The 23,478-nt window shown below is 53.6% G+C and overlaps 9 protein-coding genes across 9 annotated transcripts; 6 read left to right on the top strand and 3 right to left on the bottom strand.

The window, feature by feature from the left end:
• Positions 1 to 518: 518 nt before the first annotated feature.
• On the bottom strand, positions 519 to 2,669 carry CTAM01_06674 (Sir2 family protein; the record flags this gene model as incomplete). The annotated part of the gene is made up of 1 exon (XM_060522701.1): positions 519 to 2,669. One exon carries the CDS (start codon positions 2,667 to 2,669, stop codon positions 519 to 521), a length of 2,151 nt encoding a protein of 716 aa, XP_060382546.1.
• Positions 2,670 to 3,500: 831 nt separating this feature from the next.
• On the top strand, positions 3,501 to 3,668 carry CTAM01_06673 (uncharacterized protein; the record flags this gene model as incomplete). The annotated part of the gene is made up of 1 exon (XM_060522700.1): positions 3,501 to 3,668. The coding sequence occupies one exon, from the start codon at positions 3,501 to 3,503 to the stop codon at positions 3,666 to 3,668; it is 168 nt and encodes a 55-aa protein (XP_060382545.1).
• Positions 3,669 to 5,405: 1,737 nt separating this feature from the next.
• On the top strand, positions 5,406 to 8,881 carry CTAM01_06672 (RNA polymerase II Mediator complex subunit Sin4; the record flags this gene model as incomplete). Its single annotated transcript, XM_060522699.1, has 6 exons — positions 5,406 to 5,713; positions 5,770 to 6,124; positions 6,466 to 6,909; positions 6,960 to 7,179; positions 7,234 to 7,353; positions 7,410 to 8,881. Coding segments are annotated over 6 exons (2,919 nt in total), but the record flags the coding sequence as incomplete, so codon positions are not given.
• A 1,498-nt stretch (positions 8,882 to 10,379) lies between these two features.
• Positions 10,380 to 10,712, top strand: CTAM01_06671 (uncharacterized protein; the record flags this gene model as incomplete). Its single annotated transcript, XM_060522698.1, has 1 exon — positions 10,380 to 10,712. One exon carries the CDS (start codon positions 10,380 to 10,382, stop codon positions 10,710 to 10,712), a length of 333 nt encoding a protein of 110 aa, XP_060382543.1.
• A 2,455-nt stretch (positions 10,713 to 13,167) lies between these two features.
• On the bottom strand, positions 13,168 to 13,450 carry CTAM01_06670 (uncharacterized protein; the record flags this gene model as incomplete). The annotated part of the gene is made up of 2 exons (XM_060522697.1): positions 13,168 to 13,324; positions 13,368 to 13,450. The coding sequence occupies 2 exons, from the start codon at positions 13,448 to 13,450 to the stop codon at positions 13,168 to 13,170; spliced, it is 240 nt and encodes a 79-aa protein (XP_060382542.1).
• Positions 13,451 to 14,890: 1,440 nt separating this feature from the next.
• CTAM01_06669 (uncharacterized protein) lies at positions 14,891 to 15,184 on the bottom strand (the record flags this gene model as incomplete). The annotated part of the gene is made up of 1 exon (XM_060522696.1): positions 14,891 to 15,184. One exon carries the CDS (start codon positions 15,182 to 15,184, stop codon positions 14,891 to 14,893), a length of 294 nt encoding a protein of 97 aa, XP_060382541.1.
• Positions 15,185 to 15,486: 302 nt separating this feature from the next.
• Positions 15,487 to 17,201, top strand: CTAM01_06668 (ammonium transporter; the record flags this gene model as incomplete). The annotated part of the gene is made up of 4 exons (XM_060522695.1): positions 15,487 to 15,600; positions 15,673 to 15,737; positions 15,800 to 16,560; positions 16,618 to 17,201. 4 exons carry the CDS (start codon positions 15,487 to 15,489, stop codon positions 17,199 to 17,201), a joined length of 1,524 nt encoding a protein of 507 aa, XP_060382540.1.
• Positions 17,202 to 18,506: 1,305 nt separating this feature from the next.
• CTAM01_06667 (uncharacterized protein) lies at positions 18,507 to 21,002 on the top strand (the record flags this gene model as incomplete). The annotated part of the gene is made up of 1 exon (XM_060522694.1): positions 18,507 to 21,002. The coding sequence occupies one exon, from the start codon at positions 18,507 to 18,509 to the stop codon at positions 21,000 to 21,002; it is 2,496 nt and encodes an 831-aa protein (XP_060382539.1).
• Positions 21,003 to 21,825: 823 nt separating this feature from the next.
• CTAM01_06666 (protein arginine N-methyltransferase) lies at positions 21,826 to 23,115 on the top strand (the record flags this gene model as incomplete). The annotated part of the gene is made up of 4 exons (XM_060522693.1): positions 21,826 to 21,908; positions 21,995 to 22,138; positions 22,225 to 22,556; positions 22,637 to 23,115. 4 exons carry the CDS (start codon positions 21,826 to 21,828, stop codon positions 23,113 to 23,115), a joined length of 1,038 nt encoding a protein of 345 aa, XP_060382538.1.
• Between the last annotated feature and the right edge of the window lie 363 nt (positions 23,116 to 23,478).

Raw genomic sequence — 23,478 nt, 5'->3', positions numbered from 1 at the left:
ATCACGCTATCAGTCAGCACGAATCAACGTCGCTGGAAACCGGAGGTGGTCACAGAAGCCTATAGTAGAAAGGTAATACCAGAATAAAGGTATCTCGTGCGAAAAGTGGTATATTAACGATCATGTTCGTCCCATGGCGGACTCGGCGGACCGCCTCTATCCCACTACCTTGTTCATCTCGCAGTGTGTCCAGTGCAGACTTTTTCTCAGCGTCTGCCCGCCCAAATGAAGCCCTCGCTTGTGGAGCCCACACATGGCAGCCTGCGTCAAAGAGCCTTTGAGCTCTGTGGCCGCTGCTTTATACAAGTGGGCAGGTACTCTGTATGTACAAGATAAAGCGATGCGAGACGTATTCCATACCAACTCCGTTTCGTGAATAAGACAAATCTCCGTGGACTGTCACCTGTCTAGCCCGAACTCTTCGGTGCCAACAGGTTGACGTCTTCTATGAATATAAAAAAGCAAAATGCAATCGATGTCAAGTGATCATGTAATCGATAACGCTTCCACGATTATCCTTAGTCCATCAAGGCTTCCATGCCTCGAGGAATCGACTCAGGGGATATCGTGTCGGCCGACTTGCGTCGGATATGCATAGGCGTCATTGGGCGTACATCGCTGCTGTCTCCAGTGTTTGGTGAAGACTTTGGCCGTTCAGCGAGTGAAGGCCTCGACATCTTCTCGAACGGTCGCGCGGGTGATGAAACATTCTCCTGCTGTGCCTCCTCGTCGGTGTTCTCGGCACGCTTGTAGACGAAACTTTGTATAGGCTTTTGAGCCGGTCGCAATGGTGGAAGCTGAGACTGAAGCTTGTCTTCAACATATTTGAGGTAGTGCTGGCTGTCCAGTTTGCCAGCCAAGGTCTCTTGAGGCATATCGGCGAGTTCGCGGTTCTTCTGCGTCTTGAAGGTCTGTGCAACGCTGTTCTTGGGGGGCATCGTTGCCTTCTTGTTGTCCTTCCGGGGCTTCTTCGCGGACGGCTTCTTGACCTTCTTGGCTGTTGCGTCGCTTCCGGGAGTAGCAGCTTGCTGGCCACCAAACGAAAGCTTGCTTTGCTTCGCCTTGGTACTCTTCTTCGCAGCCTCGACAGCCTTGATCTTCGGGCTGGCTGTGGGTGTTGGGATGCTCTGGACAGGGTCGACGAGCTTCCGCTTCTTTGAATCCGACGTAGTGGTCGAAGTAGACTTGGTCGGTGAATCGGGCGTCGGCGAAATGAGCTGCACCTCGAGGTTATCCCTGCTAAGTCTGTCCTGGCGCCTCTGCTCCTCTCCCTCACTGAGATAGGCCGACTGGTCGCCATGGGGTACGTCGAAACGGGGTAGAGCAGCCCAGTGAGCCACGTCATCGCACTTGCCGCGAACGACAAGGTCCCAGCAGTCTTTGAAGTCGTTGTGTTGTGGCTCCGAGTCCGTGTTGATCCATGCAGTAAATCCGTCTCGGCGACTACGCGTGACCTGACACAGCTCCTTCACGAGCCTCCGCACGCCTGGAATTTTGAGGCTGGTGCCAACAACAATGACCGCGTCGGGACGCGACTTCAGGTCCACACTCGACACTTTACCAATGGCCTCTTCGTCCGGATTGAATTCATTGTAAAGAACCATCCTGGGACGCAGGCGACCAATACCGTGACTTCGTCTTTGGCCATACTGCGTGCGAACCATGTCAAGGTCCTCGCAAGTTTTGCATAGTGGAGCCTCGTGGCCCACGAAAAGCTCTGTTTCCAGAGCCTTGATGTCACTGCACTTTGAGCAGACCATGTGGTCAACGCTTCCGTGCAGCTGAATGGTTTTGGGCCAAGGACCCTTGACGTTCAGGGGAACGTTCGTCTTCAACGGTTCCATGTTGGTGTCGATACAGTCGACGTTCTGGCTGTAGAGGCGTAGGAGACGGTTTTCGGCGGCGAGCGACGCTAACAGGTGATGGAAGTGAGTGGGCTTGGCGGCCTTGACCATTGTAGCCAGGTCGCAAATCATTTTGTGGAATTTTTCGGTAGAGGAGTCATGTTTGTAGACTGAGGCGTCGAACAGGTGCTTGCCTGAGCCTTTCACCTTGTGCTCATTTGGCAGTGTCGCAAAGAGACCAGTCTTGGATCGAAAGTCGGGGATGCCGGCCGAAACAGAGATTCCCGCGCCTGCGATGACGACGATCTTCTTGCGTTTCTTGAGAGCGGACACTAAGCGCGCCAAGTTTCCGTCGTCTTCTTTGCAGTCTTCCAGGTTGAGGTACTCTGTAGTGCGCTCTTTAGGAGGCGTGACTTTACGCCGCTTTCGGGGAGGCTGGCCATCAGTAGCATCGCTGGCATTGACATTGATGGAATCGGCAGCGCTATCGAGCTTGATGACGGGTACGGAGTCATCTGCGGCCTCGAGCTTGATTGGTGACTGGGCGCCTGAAGGCATTGAAGAGGTGGGCGAGGGGTATCGTTTTGACGCGTCGAGGGCGACTTCTGGCGATGAGGGTATTGAGGGTGATTTTGAAAGTACGGAAAGAGGTGACGAAAGGGTCGAATCTGAGGGAGACGAGGGCTGTTGATGCGCGTCAACGTCCATGGCCGAGGAGGAAGGGGTTGCGTCCATTTTGATGTCGTCGTCGTTGGTGTCGTCGGTGGTGGTCGGGGACGGGGGGGAGAAAGAAGAAAAGATCCGGGACAAGATTTGCGGGAACATGGGCAGCGTTTTCTATACCATATCCATTGTTCAACGATTTCCAGGAGTGTGGGCTTCTTTCTCCGGGGATGGGTTGAAAGGGTTTTCGTTGTTGTCGGGAAAGTAAGAAGAAGTGTCGTTGAAGAAAGACAAAGTGTGGAGAGCGGACGGGCGAGGGTACCTTAACAAGTACATAGCCGTAGCGGCTGCAAGCAAACGTACATGGATGATGGGGCACGGAGGGAGAAGGGGGCACGGGGGGGCGGATGGGAGGAGAGAGAGGGGAGCGGACGTGACTTGGAACACGGTCAAGCGAGAGGCGGGACCTAGAGCTGGGCTTAAAGTGCCGTCAACATAGGTCAGGAAAAGACCGAACAGCGGTGGCAGCAGATCAAAACCAGTCAGGGCCCGGCGCGGCAGAAGGGTACGGACGGGTGGGTTGGCACTTTATTACGGTATGACCTAAGGCAAGGCAAGGTAATTTAAGGTGAGAGAGAGAGACGAGACAGGGGAAGAAAGACGGGAGGGAAAGGGCACGAAGAAAAGAGGGAGACGGATGGGCACACGGGGAATACACCGTACGGGAGGCAGAAAGGGTAAGGAACGGTGCGGTGGCTAGTGCTTTGCTGTTGTTGAAGTCTGCGTTCGGTGCGCACGCGCTTCTTTCTGTTTTGGTTCCGGTCTCCAAAGAGTCGCTTAATTTCCCATTGGGTCCGGTCGAAAAGTCGACGGGAGTTGGGTGAGCATTGCGCTCCCGTCTGCTCCTGCTCGCTCCTGATCCCGAAGAGTTGTTGCTCCTAACACTTTACTCCACATGATGTACTTTTCCGCATTCATGTGCCCTCGAGGTACATGGACATGACCCATGCACTCCGGCCTCCCTCCGGCCTCCTCCACCCCCTCTCGTTGTTGTCGTTCGTTCCCCTCTTCTTCGGCTCACTTTATCATGTGGGTGGTCAAAATCTGACAAGAAGCACGATTGATACAATTTTAATTTTTTTTCATTTGTACTCCTTTTGATCGCATGTTCGTCATGCCTGCTTAATCCATCGCACCCAAGGGCGCTTGTGGAATTTTGCCTGGACACTGGCATCACTATCCGCAGTATAATCCGGCAAAGTCGAGGGAACGGTAATAGATGGAGACAGTTCCAAAGGAAGGGCTTTGCTCCCCTGCCAGTCTGCTCGCCCGTTTCTTTCTCTTGTCTTTGGGGCATGACGAGGATGACGCCGGCCAACCCCGCTGTTTGTTCTTCCTTTTTGAGAAAAAAAATGACTCGGCTGTTGTATTTTACTTTGTTGCCTTATCCCACAGAAAGGGCTTCTTTTGGAGATGCATCTTCGGGCAAGGCAATGTCCACCTAGCCACTACTAAATTCAGTCTGAAGCGTCACAAAGCCTCGTTCAAGTCAAATACCAGCACGCTGCGTGCTCTCATTGTTTTATCGTTCATCACCAAAATTCGATTGTATCAAGCTTACGGCGGTTGTCCGTGGTATACGGGCACGAGTTGCCTGTCGGTGCAGCGGTGAGTTGCAGTAACCTAAGTAGGTAAGGTACCTTGCTCGTCGTGCCTGCCTCACCTACACAGATGCACCCCAAGATACCTCATTCGACTCATGGGCTACGCGTAGCCGGAATGTATCCGCGCCCGACAGTGATGGAAATACTCCGCAGCAGCGTCTTTTGCTACAGCGAGAATCTTCACCTCCACGAATAATGGGTAAATGGTCGGTAATAACTCTCATTTCGCCTCGCGAAGAGAGTTGGCGAAACCGACGTCATTTTGCAGATGTCCGAGACCCAGGCAAACGAACACAAATCCAATCTTGACGACAGGCTCGGAGAGTTTAAATGGAAGCAAACATCCATCGCCGATTGGCGCCTTAAATGAAAATTACTTACTTCGTATGTGCCTGACGTACGAAGTACTCGAATGGACAATGCTGTTGTGTTTTCATCCTGTCGCGGCCACCGACGTGCAAGGCGGTCGGCTGAAACGCGGCCGAGTCGCGGGGGCCAAAAAAGCGACAAGAGCACAACACCAGTGCATCTGCACCCACAGGGCGGGCGAGCCGGACGGGGTGGACGCCCGTTGCCCGGGAACACTGACCTCGTCTCTGCCCTGTACGCCTGTCCACGTCTGTCCGTCCTTTGGCAGCCACCCCTGTCACGATCGAAGAGGGGCCCGGCCCTTCTCACCCTGCAGGGATCATTGGATGGACGTCACGGGTTCCAACTTCCCCACAGCGTTTGATAATGGGGTGCGACCTGCAGTTCGAAGATGCTGGAGTTGGGGTCGAAGCACCAGCCACATCCATTAGCCACAAGCACCGTTTCCTACTCCCAAGGTTCCTGCCTTATTGATGGATATCTGGATAGGCCTAACTTGGACTAGCTCCATGTGAAGTTTCTCCACTCCTCCTTACTCTTCTCGCGTGTGCGTGCGTGAGGTGAACTTGAGGCTGAGGTAAGGTGTGGCCTGGCGGACTTTGTCTCTGCACTCCATTGGCCCCAGTCCGCCTCTCAAGAGCCGCGATCCACCTAAGGTAACGATAACTATCGACTTACGGAGTACGGATACATGCATTTTGCTCCAATCTCCATTCAGCCACATCTGGGAGTACCATTTGTCAAGCCCCAAAGTCATCAAGGCAGTACAACAGCAATTCGTAGTTTTGTTAATCTCATTGAGGGGGTCACGTATCCTACTGTGTGTAACGGCAACTTTTGCTTCTTCTGGCTCTTAAAATGAGCGTCTGCCGGCCTCTTGATCTCTCACCTTAAGACACCACTCCAGCCGCGTCCTGTCTACGTGGCTGACACCCTGAGTGTTGTTTGCGCGCCAGCCCGATATTTCGGCACCAACACGCACGCACACATGACCGAAGAAAAGATGCCGCTCATGCTCGAAAACGGCATGAATGGGGCCATGCAGGTCGACCAGCTCGACGTCGACGACCTCTTTGGCGACGGCGTTGGCGGCCTGTCTCTTCATACGGCCCGCCCTCCATCGAAACAACTGCGCCAAAGGATCGATGAGCTGCGCACCCGCGGCTGTTGCCAGTGAGAAACATCCCACAACCATGCACAATGTATCCCAGATCTCACAATTCTTGTAGGGGAGTCGCATGGTCCAGATCCGGCGCAATAGCCTCAGTTTCACCAGACGGAAAGACACTGGAAGCCAGGTTCCTGCGTTCTCATCCTGACAATGGCGACTGGGGTCTCAGTGAGCCTACAAAAGTTGATCTCATCAGCATCAATCCTTCAAGCCCCATAATACACCTCGCCTGGGCCTCAACAGCAAGCCCTGAACTAGCCGTCATCGACGCGACTGGCCGAGTTGCCATTCTGACCTATTCCATCACTCTGAACCGGCCCTTCGCAACACGGAAATGGGATCATGACCCTTCCGACGACCTCCATGCCATTGTCGGAAGCTACTGGCTACCACTTGCTCCTCAAAGCAAACAGGTGAGCATCAAGCCCTCCCGAGACCCTTCTACCTAGCTGATCGGTCAGTACTGGGTGAGCCACGGACCGGCTGTGAAAGATGGCAACCAATATAGGTACGAAAGCTCCTTCGTACGTGCCGGGGGCCCGTGGCACCCGAATCCATCCAAGAGTGCTCTGTTGTGTGTGACGACAAACGGGCATCTGAAGATGTTTTGGGCTCAGAACAACAATAAGATCGAAGAAACCTCGCTTGAGCTCGAGAGTGTCAACTCATCCGACGACTTGATCACACATGCAGCACTTCACAGCGACAAGGGCAAGTAGCGAAACCCGCACATATGTTCACATGTGACTGACAGAGAGTAGGCTACCTGTGGATTGCCCTGGCCACCACCAACAAGCAAATACGAGTAGTGAAAGTTGGCATTCATTGGGGACTGCCGCAATCTCAATCCGATACCAAGCCACCGCCAGGCAGCCAAGCTCTTAACCCTACCTTGCACGAGAAGCACGTCGCCATCTCTACCTGGCTACCCAGCGGTCCATCCACGACACCGGTAGACTCAGCCGCGACGCAACTGACACACTTGGAGATTTTACCGTCGGTCATGGACCCCAATGGCCAGGGAGCTCCTCTCGTCATCCTCGCAGTTCGTACTTACGTGCCAACACCCAATACCCCATATCAGGAAACGCAAAGTATCATCGACAAGTGGGAGGTTCCTAGCGATCAGCCTCAAAGTCTTCATCCTGCCTTTGAGCAGCTTGGAAGTCGCAGGAATAGTACAGGAACGGCTCCAGCTGTAAGTCACTCGACCTTGAGAAGTCAAGTTCTGGTCTAATATCATCAAAGCCTACTTGTCGACTCAAGAAGTGCGACCCCGTAGTCATCAATAAGGCCGTGATTGGTCTTCATACCATCCAGTACGGCAACGTCGTCTGCTTGGCCTTCAGTGATGGCTCGGTGGAATACCGCGATAGGTATACTCTACAGGAAGTCTACAATGAGATGAATCTCGACAGAGTCATGACATTGGGTCAAGTGGGGTTCACCTTGCAGGATGATTCACCATGTGAGTCCAAGTAATGCAACTAAATTGCTTGATGGAGCTAACAAGATACTCTAGGCTTACAAATGGCCTTCTCTCCGACCAATTGTTCTGTAGTCAAGGTTCAAGACGACGGCAAGGTCAAGTGGAGTAGACTTCACCATCCTCTGGGAGACATAGGAAACTCTAACCAAGATGGTATTTTGCAAAACAACCCCTATGTGTCCTCCTGCCCTTGACTAACCTAGATGTAGCACCGTATGCGGCCACCTTGGCAGCTCTGACTGTGGCGGCGTCGACGGCGACGTTCAATAACATCAACTACGACGACATACTGGCCGTCGCTCGACCCTTTGCGAATAAGAAGCGTGCGTTGTTTCCCGTCGCCGTTCCGAATCCATCACTAACACTTTCAGGCTTCACGTTTGACTGGATCAATGAGATCGTACGGATGCTCAAGGTCCCGGTGGACTACTCAGAAGACACCCACCACGACAGTCTTGTACGGAACAGTTCGCTACAAATGTGCCTGAGCATTCTCAACCACCTCGGATACAAGGGCATGTTCCAGCCCCGGACCTTTGGCGGCAAGTTCGCCATGCTGGCCCTCAACGCACGCAACGTCGTCATCCTCATCACGATCGCGAGCAATACTCCCGTCAACATCCGCGAGAAGCTCAGCCCACTCGACGAGCACGAGGTCGTCGACGCCCTCGCGGGCTGCGCAAAGTGGTCCCTCGACCTACTCGCCTGGCTCACCGACTCGCTCTTCGCCCTCCTCGACGACCCGCAGTTCCTCGCCCTCCTCACCCCGCAGCGCTTCTCCGAGATGAGCGCCTACCTGCAGTCCCGCTCTGACGTCTCCCTCCACCTCCTCCTGTGCTCCTCCACCCGCGGCTTCCTCTCCGCAGTCTGCCGCCGCATCCTCCACCTCGAGATCCTCTCCAACCGCGCCATCGAGTTCTACGAGCGCCGCGCCGCGATGCAGAATGCCACGGACCCGTCCTCCCAGGCAAAGGGCCTCCACGTCGTCCTCTATAAGGCCTACCAGAAGATGCAGCGCGTCACCTCGAGCAGCCTGATTAAAGTGCAGGAGTTCGACCGCCTCCTGACCGTCCTCAACAACGACATTCGCACCGCGTACCAGACCTCCCTCGCCTCCCTCGCGAGCAAGAACCCGCCCGGCGCCGGCGCAGCCGCGCAAAAGGCCGTCGACGCGCAGATCAAGACCGCCCAGATGCACTGCGAGCTCAACATGCTCCTCGCGTCGTCGCCGCCGCCCGCCTTCCTCGGCGTGCTGCTCAAGTTCTTCAACACGGACCTCCGGGCCTACCGCGGCCTGGCCGACCCGTCCAAGCTCTTCTTTGCAGACTACGACCTCCTCGAGGTGGACGACGATCGCCGGACGCTTGCGGCGCGCAAGGCCAAGAGCCGGTTCATTGACGTGTTCAAACGCGTTGAGCTGGTCGGCCCGCCTCCCAGTTCTCGTGCTGGAGGCAGCGGCGGCAGTGGTGCCGCTGGTAGCAGCAACAGCAACAGCGCCAGCGGCGGTAAGGAAGCCGAGGAAGCCAAGACGGCGCAGTGGAGGCGCTGCGTGCGGTGCTCGGCCGTCATGGAGGACGTCTTTGGCTCGCGGCCGGGCTTCACCTTTGTGTTGGCGCAGCAGAGAAAGTGTTCCTGCGGCGGTCACTGGGGGCTTTTGCCTAGGGGGTCTCTCATCGGTTAGTTTGGGATTTGACCTGGAGTGCTAAGAACAAAAAGTACGTGGGCGACTTTTGATTACAGAGAGGGTTTCAGTAGGGTGTATTTTGAGAAGAAGAAAAAGACGTGATTGATAGCAGTTGTCTTCCAAGACGTAAGATATTAGTTCAAGGATGTTGATTTAAGCTACCCTGGTTATCCCCAACTACTATGGCCTTTAACTGCCCGTTGCTTTGCAGCGTGTCTGCGATGGATACTCCCGCAGCCTGGGGCAGAAAGCTTGTATAATACTGTGAGAGATTGAGATTGTTCCATGTCTTTGTAGGCAGCGAACAAGGTAGAATGAACATCTACAGAGTAAGGTAGACTGTAGCAGGATTGATCACTGCCTTAATTCCACGTCAGACACGGATGACCTACCATCTACCTGATCGTAGACAAGTTTATCGTTGGGTCTCTACTTCTCTTCCTTTTCTGTGCTTGCAGGTCGCAAGAGTACATCTCGTACTTCTCAAGAGATTAACAACAACACGACAGCGGTGCAAAGCACACAGCAAGAGCACGAGTCCGCACAAGCGCAGAAAGGAGACAGGCAAGGCGTCACTTACCCACCCTAACCGTCAGGGAGGCGCGATATCATGGGCGAACCAAGGCGCTCACGCAGCTTGATCAAGCCGCTCTATCCGCTGCAGCCGGATTTGAGTTCAGAGGGAGAGGTAGGGATGGAGAGATTTGCTTCAATCGTCAGACACAGGAGAAATGCGTTGGCCTTCAGCATGAACTGCCAGAAGTACCTAGGAGAAGGAAACGAGGAAGTTGAAGGTCGGCTTCGAGCACAACCCCATGAAACAGTCATCGTCTGTTCAAATTTTTGATTCCCCAACTATCCCTGACTGAGTCGTTCGGCACTGCCCTTGAGGATACCGATGGGTTCCCTCTTGGCGATAGATGTGCGGTCAGGGACGTTTCAATGTCTGCCCTGTTTTGCTCAAGCCACTCCAGGCCCGATATCCTAATTCCCGTCAGTTCCCTCGAGGTGCGCACGATGTCCGCGTCGTCCATGGTTGAGAGAAGCCTTTGGGCTTTGATGAGTTATCAACTCGTCCGGCTGGGCAAACCGCCGACGGAGCCTCGGACTTTTACTCTCAACAACATTCGGGCAGGCAAGCCCTCGTAACTCCATGAAGAAACTCGAATAGCTAGACGGATAGGCGAGATTGCTTCCTCATGCTTCAGCCGTCACCCACGGTGAAGAGTTCCAGATCCGAAGTTGGTTGCGAATAAGATTGACGCCAGAACCGGGGGAGACGTAACCCTGAGAATCGTACAATATCCGTGTTCCGTTAGCTTCGATAAACTGGAAACCGAGCTGCATGTTCCACCCATGAATCCAGGAGATACACTACGCCTGGGGGCGGGACCGATACCAAGGGCGGTGCTCGCGGTAGGGCGGCTCATTGTGGAGATAACTGGCTGGCCCCCTCCGGGACAGGATGTGCTGTTGCCTCAAGATCAAGACATGCATGGTGATTTGTAGTGAGGCCGTGAAGACCGAGGATAGCAGCACAAGTTGTGGAGCGAGCAGCGACCACCGCTGTGGCTACTGGCTAGCAATTTGCGAGCGCAGGGTACGGCGAAAAGGAGCTTCCTCTTGGAGCAAGATTCGAGTGTTACAGAGCTTAGCTTCCGCATCTGCAACGCGTGTGATTTCATTTTACCTCCTGGCCAGTCAACACTTCGTAATCCAATTACTGTCGATGCCGTTGAACCCCCCCCCCCCCCCTTTCAAAATTCTCAAGACGGCATGGGAGTGTGTATTTGCTTTGGAGATTGTGGAATGTCTGTGTGCCCTCTAGCTCATTGTCGATGAAGAAACCCGAGCTGTCATTACAGTCTGTGTGTTGTAAACAGTTATCATGCTCATGCTCAGCGGTCGTCTCCGACCAAAGACATTTGTAGTCTGCAGATGGGGGCGCAACGCCCCGTTGGTAATGTCATTGCTGACAAGATAATCAAGCACTAGTCTTGTCAAGGTACGGATATACACACCTGCAGGAGACAGATGCCAGAGAGGGTGTGAGGGTCTAGGCCAAGCACTTGGTAGGCGGAGCTCATAATGATTTCCTGGTGCGGATCAGGAGCTTTGGTCGAATGACGTGACGAGGTGGCCGGAGGAGGTTCCTGGGGGTGGTATTGGAACCCCTTTAATCCGGGGAGATAGATATCCTAGTCATTGATTGTATGACGAGAAGAATTGAACAATTTGATCTGGGCTGGAAGTGGTGGCCAAACCCTGGTGCCCTGGTGGCGGGCTGTGTGAGCTCCCTCTCATGGCGTGAAGATAGACGAGGGCCACCGTGGGGGATAAGGCAGCTCAATTTGAGCACGGTCTCTGAGCTGATGCTTCTCGAACTCCATTGCCATGCCTTAGCAGCCCAACTAACAACGAATCTCCTAGATAAAAAGCACCACTAGTTGGTGGTATTGCCAAGTGCTTGCCGCAAAGAGGATGCAGCGCCGATCGAGATTCCGGTTCTGGAAGGCGAAGAAGATGTGCGAACAGACTGTAGTCCACGTACATAGTTTCGGTCAACGGAAGTTGACAAACCAACGGCCGGGAGGCTTGGTGCAGCCGATGGTATGTACTCGGTACGCCAGCTTATGTGGAACAGGTTGTAAGGCGACCTGACAGCCCCTGCAGGCCGAGATGAAGCACCGGCGATAGGTATTGAGAGATGGAAGTAGGTACCAAGTTCCGACACAGGGTAGGCGCCTCGGAGGATTTCTGGATCGAGAAAAGTTACACCTGGTGTAGTATCAGAAGGAGGATCCGTATTCGTGGCTGTTCTGCGTGTGCAACTTTGCAATTGACCAGTCTGCCAAGCAAGGATGATGAGATTGATATGAAGTCAGTTTGCTGTTGGTTCGATATAGCTTGGATAACAAAGAGAGGCCAATTAGCAAGGACAGTCAGTGCTGTGTCATTCATTGGAAATGGACGGACGGCTGGACATTTTAGAACTCCAGAATTGGTGACGGGGACATGATGAAGACCGCATCCTGTAGAGGCATCTCATAGGCTGGCTTCGGTGATAGGAGGTGAGGTGTTGAAGTTGCGTGGACAAGGAGGGATGTACGTACTCCGTAGTTGATGATGGGATTGAGATTGACGGCAGGGGTTCATAAAAAGCAAAGAAGGTTCGAAATGCAGACCTCGCCCCCACCTGGCATCGCTATGTACTTCCATTCGTAGCACAGAAATGCACAGTAGCAGTGCTTGGCAAGTTGACCCTGGCCGGGGGAGGCTGCCGTTGTTCTGACCAGGGCTTTATCGACCAATCATGGGCGAATAGCTTATCATGACAAAATGTGGTTACTCGGCCTCTTCGGCCGGTGCCCTTGCCTCTGATGAGGAGTCTGATCTGTCGGGCCCTTGCCATCTGCTGCCTTTCTCGGGCAGCTCCTGGCCTGTCGGTCTCCCATCAGGATGGTAGCGGCGGGACTGCTTGTCATCCTTGTTCGCTTTCCCAATCTGGCGTTAGGTGTTTGATATCACCACCACCAGGCAGGTGGGAAGGAATAGCTCTTGGTTGCGAATTTTGTCGATGTTGAGGCAGGCACCACACACCGTGACATGGCAGGTACGTTGGCTGCAATTACACCTTCACCTTGCAGCCCGCCGCACCACGGACAGTTGCTCAAACTTGTCCGAATTCCACCAAACATCCCGACATGCGAAAACAAGGCCAAGACTTGTCATTCCTCCACGATCTTTCTTAATAACTAACACTATTCATAATCATGACATGATGAAATAGCTAACAACTCTGACCAGCTCAAAAGTCAATCTTCCAGCTTCCGTCTATTCGCGACCCCAGCGTCGCATGAGGGACAGACTTTGAGTTCCCGCCCTGCCGCAGGAAATCATCAGCTCAAATCCCGTCTGTTTCAGTGAGACATGAGATGACGGCTACTATGCCCTTCTTCGTCTCAAACAACGGGCAACGAGCAACACACGACACGGCACTCTCACGGCACGCAGCACGGCTACGGATACGCCCGTCAGGCACCGCCTAAAGCCTAGGTATTCATTCCTATTGCGAGAAAACGTTAAGCTCTCGCGGGCGTTTGGCCAAGACTTTCAACTGAGACCCGGTTACCTACCAGCATCCCTTTCCCTAGGAATTCTTCCGAAACAAAAAAGAGAGATCAACCAAAGAGAAAGAACATCCGAATTTATTCCCTTTTTCCACGACTTTTGATCTTGTGCGGCCATAGCGGCCGCTGCACCAAGACCTTGCCGCTAATTTCTCACTCTGTGTGACGGCACGCCGCAAAGTCGTCGTTGTCGTCGTCGCCCGCAAACGTAGTGTTCATCCGCTGCTCGTGGGCCGTAGACGGCTGTTCCTGGCCGCGTCTGACATGCCTTGCGGCCGCTACAACGCGCTGCTCTGCCCATTCCATCCTCCTGCTTAGCATCAGCATCAGCTGTGTCTCGCACGTTCACGCACGTTGCCCTGCTGCGTTTGCTTCGCCGCCTCCTGCCCTTGAGGCCTGCCGGGTGCCGGCTGGCTGATTCAACAAAACGAGCCATGGTTGCCGATGGCCCCTCTGAATGATCAACCGCCGAGCCCGTGATGTGCAAAACAATGAGCTGCCGGCATCTGCAGACACAGTGTCGGATCCTGCCCCGACCGCGTTTGATGAGGCTTCCAGGAGCTGGCCGTCAGTGCTGTTTAGGCCAGGGGCTCTCTTACGGCAAATTCGGTGATTCCAAGTTCCAAGAGAAACGACATTCTGCAAAGTTCAGACCAGAGCGTCTCGTGTGTTTGAAGGAAACACTGGTACAGCGAGCGAGGGGTCTTGTTATGGCTGTGTCGGTACGAAGACCTAGCTACAGGATAATTAGGATGCCAAGTGGTAGGTAGGTATCCATCCCATCCGTACCGTACAAGTTACAACGGTCGAGCCGGCATTAGCCCAAACAACCTGCGTACACGACACAAGACCTTCTGAAAGGCGAGGAGAACTACGAATGCTCGGTCCAGCAATTGGCGTCTGCGTTAGTAGAGCGCGCTGCAATAATCGTGGCTGTTATCTGAATCCACGCTACGACTAGACCCTTGCTTTGATAACAATGGCCTGTGGTTCTGCGGATTCTCCTCCCCCGTTCATCCCCCACCAATAACCAAACTGCGGCGATTTCGACCCTAGTTGAACTGGACAGGGGCCTGGGGATGGGCGTGGTCAGATTAATGAATTGGAAGCACATGCATTTCTCGATTGCGACTTTCATCCAACTGTACGGGAAGAGATGACTTTGAGACCAACTATTTGATGAACCTTGAAGCACTAACTAGTATCACAGACACAGGAGGCAGGAAAAGCCTCGTCGTCGTCTGATGACAAGTCTGACAAGTCAGCAACGATCCGGTCTGGAAGTGAGGACGGACGGACGTATGGAGTAGACTACGCCAGACCGAAAACGGGTGACCGGTCCTCTATGGTATCGAAGCCGTTGTGTCTTGAAGCCGTCGGGTCTTATCAAAACCCAAGCCTTCTGGTTTCTGGATGCTACCTTGGCTCAACCCCAATTGCTTACCAAGGCGTTTCTTATGGGGTCTTGCTCTTGTTCCCGCGCACCACTTTCATTGCTTTTCCCAACCTGCAATTCTGCACTGGACAAGCACGATTGCCGCATTCCCGTTGCTTCAGGTTGCTCGCTGACTTGCTTCAAAAGGAGTCAGGAGAAAGGCTTCAGGATTGAGGAAACATCCGTATCCGTACAAACACGCAGCAAGAAAAGAGAAGAAGAACCAACCTACGTAGTACAAATACAGAATTGCAGAGTACGGATACAATCCATGGATCTGCGTCGCAACCGACAAAGCCTCCACGAGTCCACCCCCGTGCCTTGCCCCCTAGTGCACACCCCAAGTTGTACCGATTGGCCTTATTCGCGGCTCGCCCTGGTTGGAACCCTGCTTCGTTCTCGCAGGGCTTCCCACGACCTCCCACACACACCACTCTCACCTCACCCCCGAGAAAAAACTCTGGCCACCCCCCCTAGTCCATTGCCGGCGGTCTTGGCCCAGGGCGGACAGGGCCTGTCTGCGTGGGATAGCCCAGACGTCCCAAGCCGCAGCCTGTGGCCTCCTTCTCTCACAGACTCGCACTCCTTGAAGAGTCTCTGGACCATGGGCTTTTTTGGCCGCGTCGGGCGAGTCCTGCCGTACCCGTTTAGCTTGCCCGCCACAAGCAGGGCTAGTCGCCATGCCGCCCGCAACGCAACTCTGCGCAGACAGTCGGGGCGCCGGGGCATCCACATTCATAAGCTTCGCGCATCCCACGCCCGTTCTGAATGCTTCATCCCGTCGTCTCACCCAGTGCTGTCCTTTCCGATCACCCTGCGACAGCCCTTTGCGCTCATTTTCGAGGCTTCGCTCATACGAGGAGCCAGCCGACAGGCTTCTTAATACGACAATCATCGACCGTCGACTGCAACTCGCCAACTTCTAGTGAAGTGCTGCTCTCGGTTCCATCCACGACGACTACGATTACGTCCAGGCTCAGGCCCTCCAATTGCCGATTCGGCGATAAGATAGCGGCGGCGGCGACAATACCGTCACGATGGCATCCCCTCTCGATCTCGAAAACCTCGACTATGTTCATCTCATACCCTACAATGGTTCTGGTCCCACAGGAGGAGATTCTCTCACCGAGGATCTGAACATTTGGTATGAGGTACGTCATTTTCAAATACCCTCAGCGCAGATATATGCTTCCTGTGGTACGGCTGCTAACAAAGAGGCACAGACTGGTGACATTGGATGGATGATTACAGCCACCGCGCTGGTGTTGCTTATGATTCCTGGCGTCGGGTATGGGCAATTTCCACCCTGACAGCTTTGGGAACCCAACCAACTGACACTGTTTCGTCTAGTTTCTTCTACTCAGGACTCGCGAGGAGAAAATCAGCACTTTCTCTCATTTGGCTTTCCGTCATGGCGACGGCTGTCACCAGTTTTCAATGGTTCTTCTGGGGTTACTCACTAACCTTCTCCCACTCGGCTGGTGCATTCATTGGAGACCTTTCAAACTTTGGATTCAAGGACGTTCTCGGCCGTCCCTCTGTTGGCTCAAGCCGCCTCCCCGATCTTCTGTTCGCCGTCTACCAGGGCATGTTCTCTTGCATCACCGTTGCTCTTGCGACTGGAGCTGTCGCTGAACGTGGCCGCATGCTCCCCTGCGTCATCTTCATGTTTATCTGGGCGACAGTCATTTACGACCCGATTGCTTGCTGGACGTGGAACCCTAGTGGATGGTCCAACAAGATGGGTGGTCTCGACTTCGCCGGAGGTACACCCGTCCATATCGCGTCTGGTACAGCCGCTCTGGCCTACTCGATGATGTTGGGCAAGCGCCGCGGTCATGGCACCCACGAACTTAACTACCGACCTCACAATGTCACCCACATTGTTATCGGCACCGTCTTCCTCTGGGTTGGCTGGTTCGGTTTCAACGCTGGCTCAGCTCTCTCTGCCAACCTTCGCGCTGTTCTTGCCGCTGTTGTCACCAACCTGGCAGCCTGCGTCGGCGGTATTACTTGGTGCGTGTTGGACTACAGGCTGGAACGCAAGTGGTCTACCGTGGGCTTCTGCTCCGGTGTCGTTGCTGGTCTGGTCTCCATCACACCAGGATCCGGTGAGTTTAATTCACAGCAAAGAAACATGCAAAACTTGATTAGCTGACTTGATACAGGATACGTCCCTGTCTGGGCTGCTGTTCCCTTTGGTATTCTTGGTGCGGCTTTCGCCAACTACGCGACTAAGCTCAAGTTCATCCTCAGAATCGACGACGCTCTCGACATCTTTGCCGTTCACGGCATTGGCGCTCTCGTAGGCAATGTCTGCACTGCCTTCTTTGCTGCCAACTACATTGCTCACCTCGATGGCGTTTCCGAAATTGACGGAGGCTGGATCAACCACAACTGGATCCAGCTCGGATATCAGTTAGCTGACTCCTTCAGCGGTGGCGCTTACTCCTTTGTCGGCACTTGCACTATCCTCTTCATCATGAACATGATTCCCGGCCTTCGTCTTCGTGCCACCGAAGAGGCAGAGATCTTGGGTATTGACGATGCCGAAATTGGCGAGTTCGCTTACGATTACGTCGAGCTCACTCGAGAGGTGCTCAACGATATGGACAACGAGGCTGCTAGCCGCTACTCCAACGATATGGCTTCTTTCCAGCCGATGGAGAAGAACAACAGCATTCCCTTAATGGATGCCCGCAACTTTGCCGGGTCATCACAATATCCCTCACAATTCGGACACGCGCAATGAAGCGCGATCAGTATGGGTTTTACACAACACTGACGGCTCATCGCCCTTCCTCGGCGCACCAATGCTGCACACGCTCTTAGTTCGACACGGCCCCGCTGTACATAACGACACCATAATCAGCTCATGGCACTGTCGCTGGTCCAACTAAGGAGAAGCCTCAGCTTGCAGTTGCCGAGCCAGGCGAGCCGTAAAGCCGAGTGACAGCTGTACGATACAGTGGCAGAGCGAAACGCCACAGTCTAGGAGAATGAGGACACGAGGAAAATGTTATTGTATATATTAGTTGGATTTAAAGCTACGATGATACCATGGGAAGCGAAGAATGAGACGGTGTACTCTCGAGCATCTGTCCTTGTAATTATGTCAAAAAAGCCAGACCGGCCCGTCACGATTTTGGGTAATTTCTTCCGCCCTACAGACCAGGATTTCAAACAAACACCTTTTCTTTATTCAACTTCAATAGACGAAACACTGGCCCGCTGCTAAGAAGTCGATGCTGCTGCGATCTATTGTACTTACTAAGTCATGCCCGCAAGGGTAGGTTTGAGTCTCTTTGTTGTATTGTATTGAGTACACGTGGTTTGACGTACTTGAGGCAGGTAGTGTTCACTCTATTCAGATTGAGTTGGGAAGGTTAATTCACTACGGCAACTGGAAGCAAGGAAGGATTCCTGATGGCCTGAAGCTCCCACCGGATCCTGCAGGTCCCCGCGCTGCTGACCGAGGCCAAGCCGATTTTGCTGCAGAATCCCCTTATTGGGTGCTTGGGTCGATCGGTTGCAACCTGGCGGGCGTCAAACCCGCTTGGAAGCAGTCTATTGTACTCACATACCCCTTTGGCCCTGTAGCCCTCTGCCTATTAGACGCCCAATGCTTCTGGGTTGTGTTCCTCACATGGGGCAACTGTCTGTGTTCACTGCTGAGGGCGACCTTAATTGGATGACTTGCAGGTGGCCACAGCACTAATGCGGCATCCTTCCCCACAGGGCACCCAGATTTGGCCATTTCCAACACCTTACAGAGTACCTCCAGGTATTCATGGGTCCCGTCCTTGAATGACATCCATCCCTTCCATCCATTAACACAACGTCGTCAAATGACAACTCACCTTTAAGCTACCTATTCCGTATTGGTGTGTGTGCCGCTCTCTCTCGACTTCACTCAGGCATCACTCTATCTTTCCATCCATCTCCGTCGCCATTGTTCCACCACTCCTAGGCAACAGTGACGTACCGCCACCGACATGACGTTGGTTCACGAGAAGCTAAAAGTATCCCGTGCGCCTCTTTGACGACAGTTGCTACAATGGCCGATGCAAACACATCCTTCAGAGACAAAGCGCGTTTCTTTCGCCAGCTTGAGTCTATTGGCAGGCGAGGCGAGGATGGCGAGGATGATGACGATGATTTCCACGAGGCCGAGCAACGCACAAGGCAACAATTGAAAGCGTTTCAAGCCGCGGCGCAACTTCGCCAGCCACTCAGGGAAAGACCGCAGCTGGAATTGCAGCCGCCTCTCCTTCATCCTTCTCCTCCTCGCCAGCAAGAACAACAACAGCCACAACGGCGCGTAAGCCCCAGGCGGACCTCTTCAGCTCCGGCATCAGCGCCTCTCACAGAACTAAAACGGAAGGAAGTCATCGAGCGGACACCACTTGCCGAGATCAAGGGTCCCGGCAGGAAGGAACCTTCCACTGAAGACCTCAGCTTCATCGAAGACACGCCTATTCCAGAAACTTTGGCTCGACCACCACTTCAGCCGTTGGCCAGTCTTACTAGAAGCGCTACCACACCGCTTCCTCTTACGAGACACATTTTGCCGCATCGCGTAGACAACTCGCCATCCATCGCCGCGATGAAGAAAAGAAAGAGAGAGCCGCCCATCAAGGTGCTACCCGAGGCGCAGCAGATCTTTCGTGGATTGCGATTCCACTTCATTCCAAATGATGACATTGCGCCAGCCAGGAAGATTCGGATTCGGAAAGCGCAAGAGTTTGGTGCCCAGTGGACCAGATCTCTTGACAATGCGACGCACGTCATTGTCGACAGGCGCCTCGACTGGAAGAGCATCGAGAATGTGCTCGGTTCGGCAAGCGAGGGGTCATCGTACACCGTCCTGAACGAGGATTTCCCGCTTGACTGTATCAGATTCAAGACACTGCTCAACGCAAAACAGAAGCAATATCAGGTATCTGGTTGTCCTGAGTCGCCACCTTCGCCAACCTCGGCGGAACCCAAGACTTCACTTCAGACTGTTCAGCCTTCAACCGGAACAACGGCGCGAGACTTGCCGCTGAAAAAGCGGCAGACAAATCCCCAAAAGTGGGATTACGTTCCACCGCCGTCAACTCCATCTCGAAGTCAGGAGTCTTCTGGAAGGACAAGTGGAATTGCGACCGATACTGCGGAGCCCTCCGTCCTAAGAGATATCACAGAGGCTGTGCAATCAACGGCTACACGTGATGCTGCATTTCGACAAGATGTCGGATCTTACGAAGATGTCCCAGCCACAGCAGAGAAGTCAACCTCTACACCAGAAGATGAGCTTGAACACGTCATTTCCCAGCTGCAGCAGTTTAGAGATCTGCCACTGGAGCATGATGACGACGATGATGATGCTTCTGCAACATCGCCGCAGTTACATGAACACGTATCAGGCAGTGAAGGCTCGGATGACGAACGTCAAAGGAAGAAAAGAGCTGTCGCAAGAACTAGGGGACGAAAAGAAATGACTTGGGAAGACAAGTTCGCGTGCCATAAAGGGGGCACTCTAGGGAGCGACCAGCACAACCCCAACTCCCGCACAATTGAGATCTTGCAGCAGATGTGCAGCTATTACGAGCGTATCAACGACACATGGCGACCCATTGCCTACAGAAAAGCCATTACACAGCTTAAGCGGCAACCCGCCAAGATTTCGACCGCTGAGGAGGCGATTCGACTGCCTGGTGTTGGCCAAAGGTTGGCAGACAAGATTGAGGAGATTGTAACTACCAATCGCCTCAAACGACTGGAAAATGCAGAGTCGGATCCGATGGATGAGGTTTTGCAGACATTCCTAAAGATCTACGGTGTTGGGAGCACACAGGCGAGCCATTACATCGCTCAGGGATTCCGAACGCTCGATGACCTCAAGCAAAAAGCAAAGCTGACTGTGAACCAACGAATTGGTATCGATCACTATGAAGACCTCAACACGCGCATCCCCAGGCGCGAGATGAAGTGGTTAAGTGCGGTAGTCAGGTCAGAGGCAGCCAAGCTGGACCCTACTGTTCAAATCATCGTCGGAGGCAGCTATCGTCGCGGGGCTCAAAGCAGTGGGGATATCGACTTCATCGTCACGAAGAAAGGGACCATGGCATCATCGGAACTGATCCCTTTCCTGCGGGACCTGATCGGGGTACTTGAAGCGCAAAGGTTTCTCGTCGCCAGGCTCGCGGGATCCAGGGACAATGACGGAAGCAAATGGCACGGCTGTTGCGTTTTGCCAAAGATTGAAGGCTTTAACGACCGAGAGTACCGGAAAGTCTGGAGACGTGTGGACTTCCTAGTGGTGCCAGAAGCCGAAATAGGGGCGGCACTGATCTACTTCACAGGCAACGACATCTTCAATCGCAGCATACGACTGCTGGCATCGAAGAAGGGAATGCGACTCAACCAAAGAGGTCTTTATAAGAATGTGATGAGAGGTACCGGACGCGCCAAGTTGACTGAAGGAGAGCTTGTTGAGGGCCAGGACGAGCAGAAGATATTTGATATTCTTGGGGTCAAGTGGAGAGAACCACACGAGAGGTGGTGTTAAGGACCGAGGCACACTCTGATTAACGGTACTTGGCATAGCGCGGCGTTGGATGGCTTTTGTTGGTCTGTTGTTTTTTGACTCCTCTAGTCTTGTAAAAGAATCTACATGATACTCCAGTCAAGCTTGTGCTTAAAGCTGTTGTGTTTAACAAGATGAACTCGTTTGCTGGAAGCATGAAAATGTTGCCCCTCGTTGTACTCATGTACACCTGAAGTAAAGCTTCTTCGGACCCGCACACCTTAAACTCCATCAACGTACGTAGTAGTGCGCTGGCAAGGGGCGAGGAACGGGCCGGCAGTAAGGGTCGGCCAGTGTCAACAGTCTGAAAGCTACCTATTTGGTGGGTAAAAAGAAAAAGAAAACCAAGGGAGGGAAAAAAAAAAAAAAAACTTCGGGTGGGTGAGGTGGTCTGGCCGAAAGTGGGTTGTGGAGACTGAGCCCGATGCAGGGTGCAGGCGGTGACGGGCATTGTGAGGCGCAATCAGGATTGATTATTTTTTTTTGCCAGTCCCTCCTTCCCCTCCAGTCTCTGTCAGGTCCATTCTGCCCGATCGTGTTGAAAGTCTTCCCCCGGTCCAGTGCCCAGCCTGCCCCGCCGACCCTTTCCTTCTTCACCGCGCGACTACCTCTGCCCGTGTTTTCTCTCCCACCCTGAAATTCTCTTTCCTTCCTCATCCTTTCCAGTGTATTTGGCGATTCATCCTACACATACCCCAAGCCGACCTGTTTTTCTTCTTCTCGTCTCTTCTTCTTCTTCGGCCCAGAGAGCTTCGACGGTAAAAGTCGTCGCAAAAAGAAGATTTCACATACACCAATAATCAAAATGGGAGGCGACAATATGGAGGTCGACGCTGCTGAGCAGAAGCTCAAGAGCATGGAGCACTCTGAGCAGCACTACTTCAAGAGGTATGGCAGCAAGCTGGACAGCAGAGCTACAGAGTTGTCCACCGCAAAACCCCAGAACCATTGCTAACATTTGCGCTCCTGCACAGCTACGACCACCACGGCATCCACGAGGAGATGTTGAAGGATGAGGTCCGCACCCGCTCCTACATGAACGCCATTGTTCAGAACAAGCACCTCTTCAAGGACAAGGTCGTCCTCGATGTTGGCTGCGGTACCGCCATTCTGTCCATGTACGTACGCTCGGCTGTCTCAAACAAAATGCCATAACTATGCAGCTCAACAAAGCTCGACTACTAACAATGTATTCTTTGCACAGGTTCGCCGCTAAGGCTGGCGCAAAGCACGTTATCGGTGTCGACATGTCTACCATCATCTTCAAGGCCCGCGAGATCGTTGCCGTCAACGGATTGTCCGACAAGATCACCCTGATTCAGGGCAAGATGGAGGAGGTCGAGCTCCCCTTCCCCAAGGTCGACATTATCATCTCCGAGTGGATGGGCTACTTCCTTCTCTACGAGTCCATGCTGGATACCGTCCTCTACGCCCGTGACCGCTACCTGAACCCCGACGGTCTCATCTTCCCCGACAAGGCCACCATCTTCGTTGCTGGTATCGAGGATGGCGACTACAAGGACGAGAAGATTGGATGTAAGTTACAGTGCCACACACGACTACTGCCTCAGCAAAGCTTCGCTGGATTGTGCAAACAGAGGCTGACCACAAGACAGTCTGGGACAACGTCTACGGCTTTGACTACAGCCCCCTCAAGTCCACTGCTCTCGCCGAGCCCCTGGTTGACACGGTCGAGATGAAGGCGGTGGTTACTGAACCCACAGCTGTCCTGACCCTGGACCTCTACAAGTGCCAGGTTGCCGACCTCGCCTTCACCTCCCCCTTCCACCTCTCTGCCCGCCGCGATGACTTCATCCACGCCCTCGTTGCCTGGTTCGACATCGACTTCACCGCCGCCCACAAGCCCATCCGCTTCTCTACCGGCCCCCACACCAAGTACACCCACTGGAAGCAGACTGTCTTCTACCTCAAGGACATGATCACCATGCACGCTAACGAGGAGGTCAAGGGTACCTTGCACGTCAAGCCCAACGAGAGAAACCGCCGTGACCTTGACATCAAGATTGAGTACAAGTTCTTGACCGAGGACCCCACTCGTGCCGCTGAGGGCCAGTGCGAGTACAAGATGTGCTAAGCGTTCACGGCTTGAGCACTGAAACCTCGTTGCCACCACCTTTTCGGATAGCTTGCCCCTTGAAATAAGGGGCTCATCACCAAGCATCGCAGCGTTTCGTTCAAAAGCCGGAGTGTCTAAGATGTGGACGTCCTCATGGTGAGGAACCACTGAGAACACCGGCTTCTGGCCCTGGGTTACGAACCTGCACTGCTCTTTGCGCCCACCGGTTATATTTTGAGAGGAGATGGTCCTGGCCTGGCTGCGTAACCTGCGCCGGCAAAGGAGGCACGGCGCGGCCTTCTTTCATGACACATCACACCCTCTTGGTTTTTTGCCTATTCTGGTTCTTAATGACAAAAAGGGTCACCGCCGATGAAAGTG

The sequence above is a fragment of the Colletotrichum tamarilloi genome (assembly GCF_030869305.1).
Source record: "Colletotrichum tamarilloi strain Tom-12 chromosome Unknown Scaffold_19.1, whole genome shotgun sequence".
NCBI lineage: Eukaryota > Fungi > Ascomycota > Sordariomycetes > Glomerellales > Glomerellaceae > Colletotrichum > Colletotrichum tamarilloi.
This window is presented reverse-complemented; position numbering and strand designations above follow the sequence as displayed.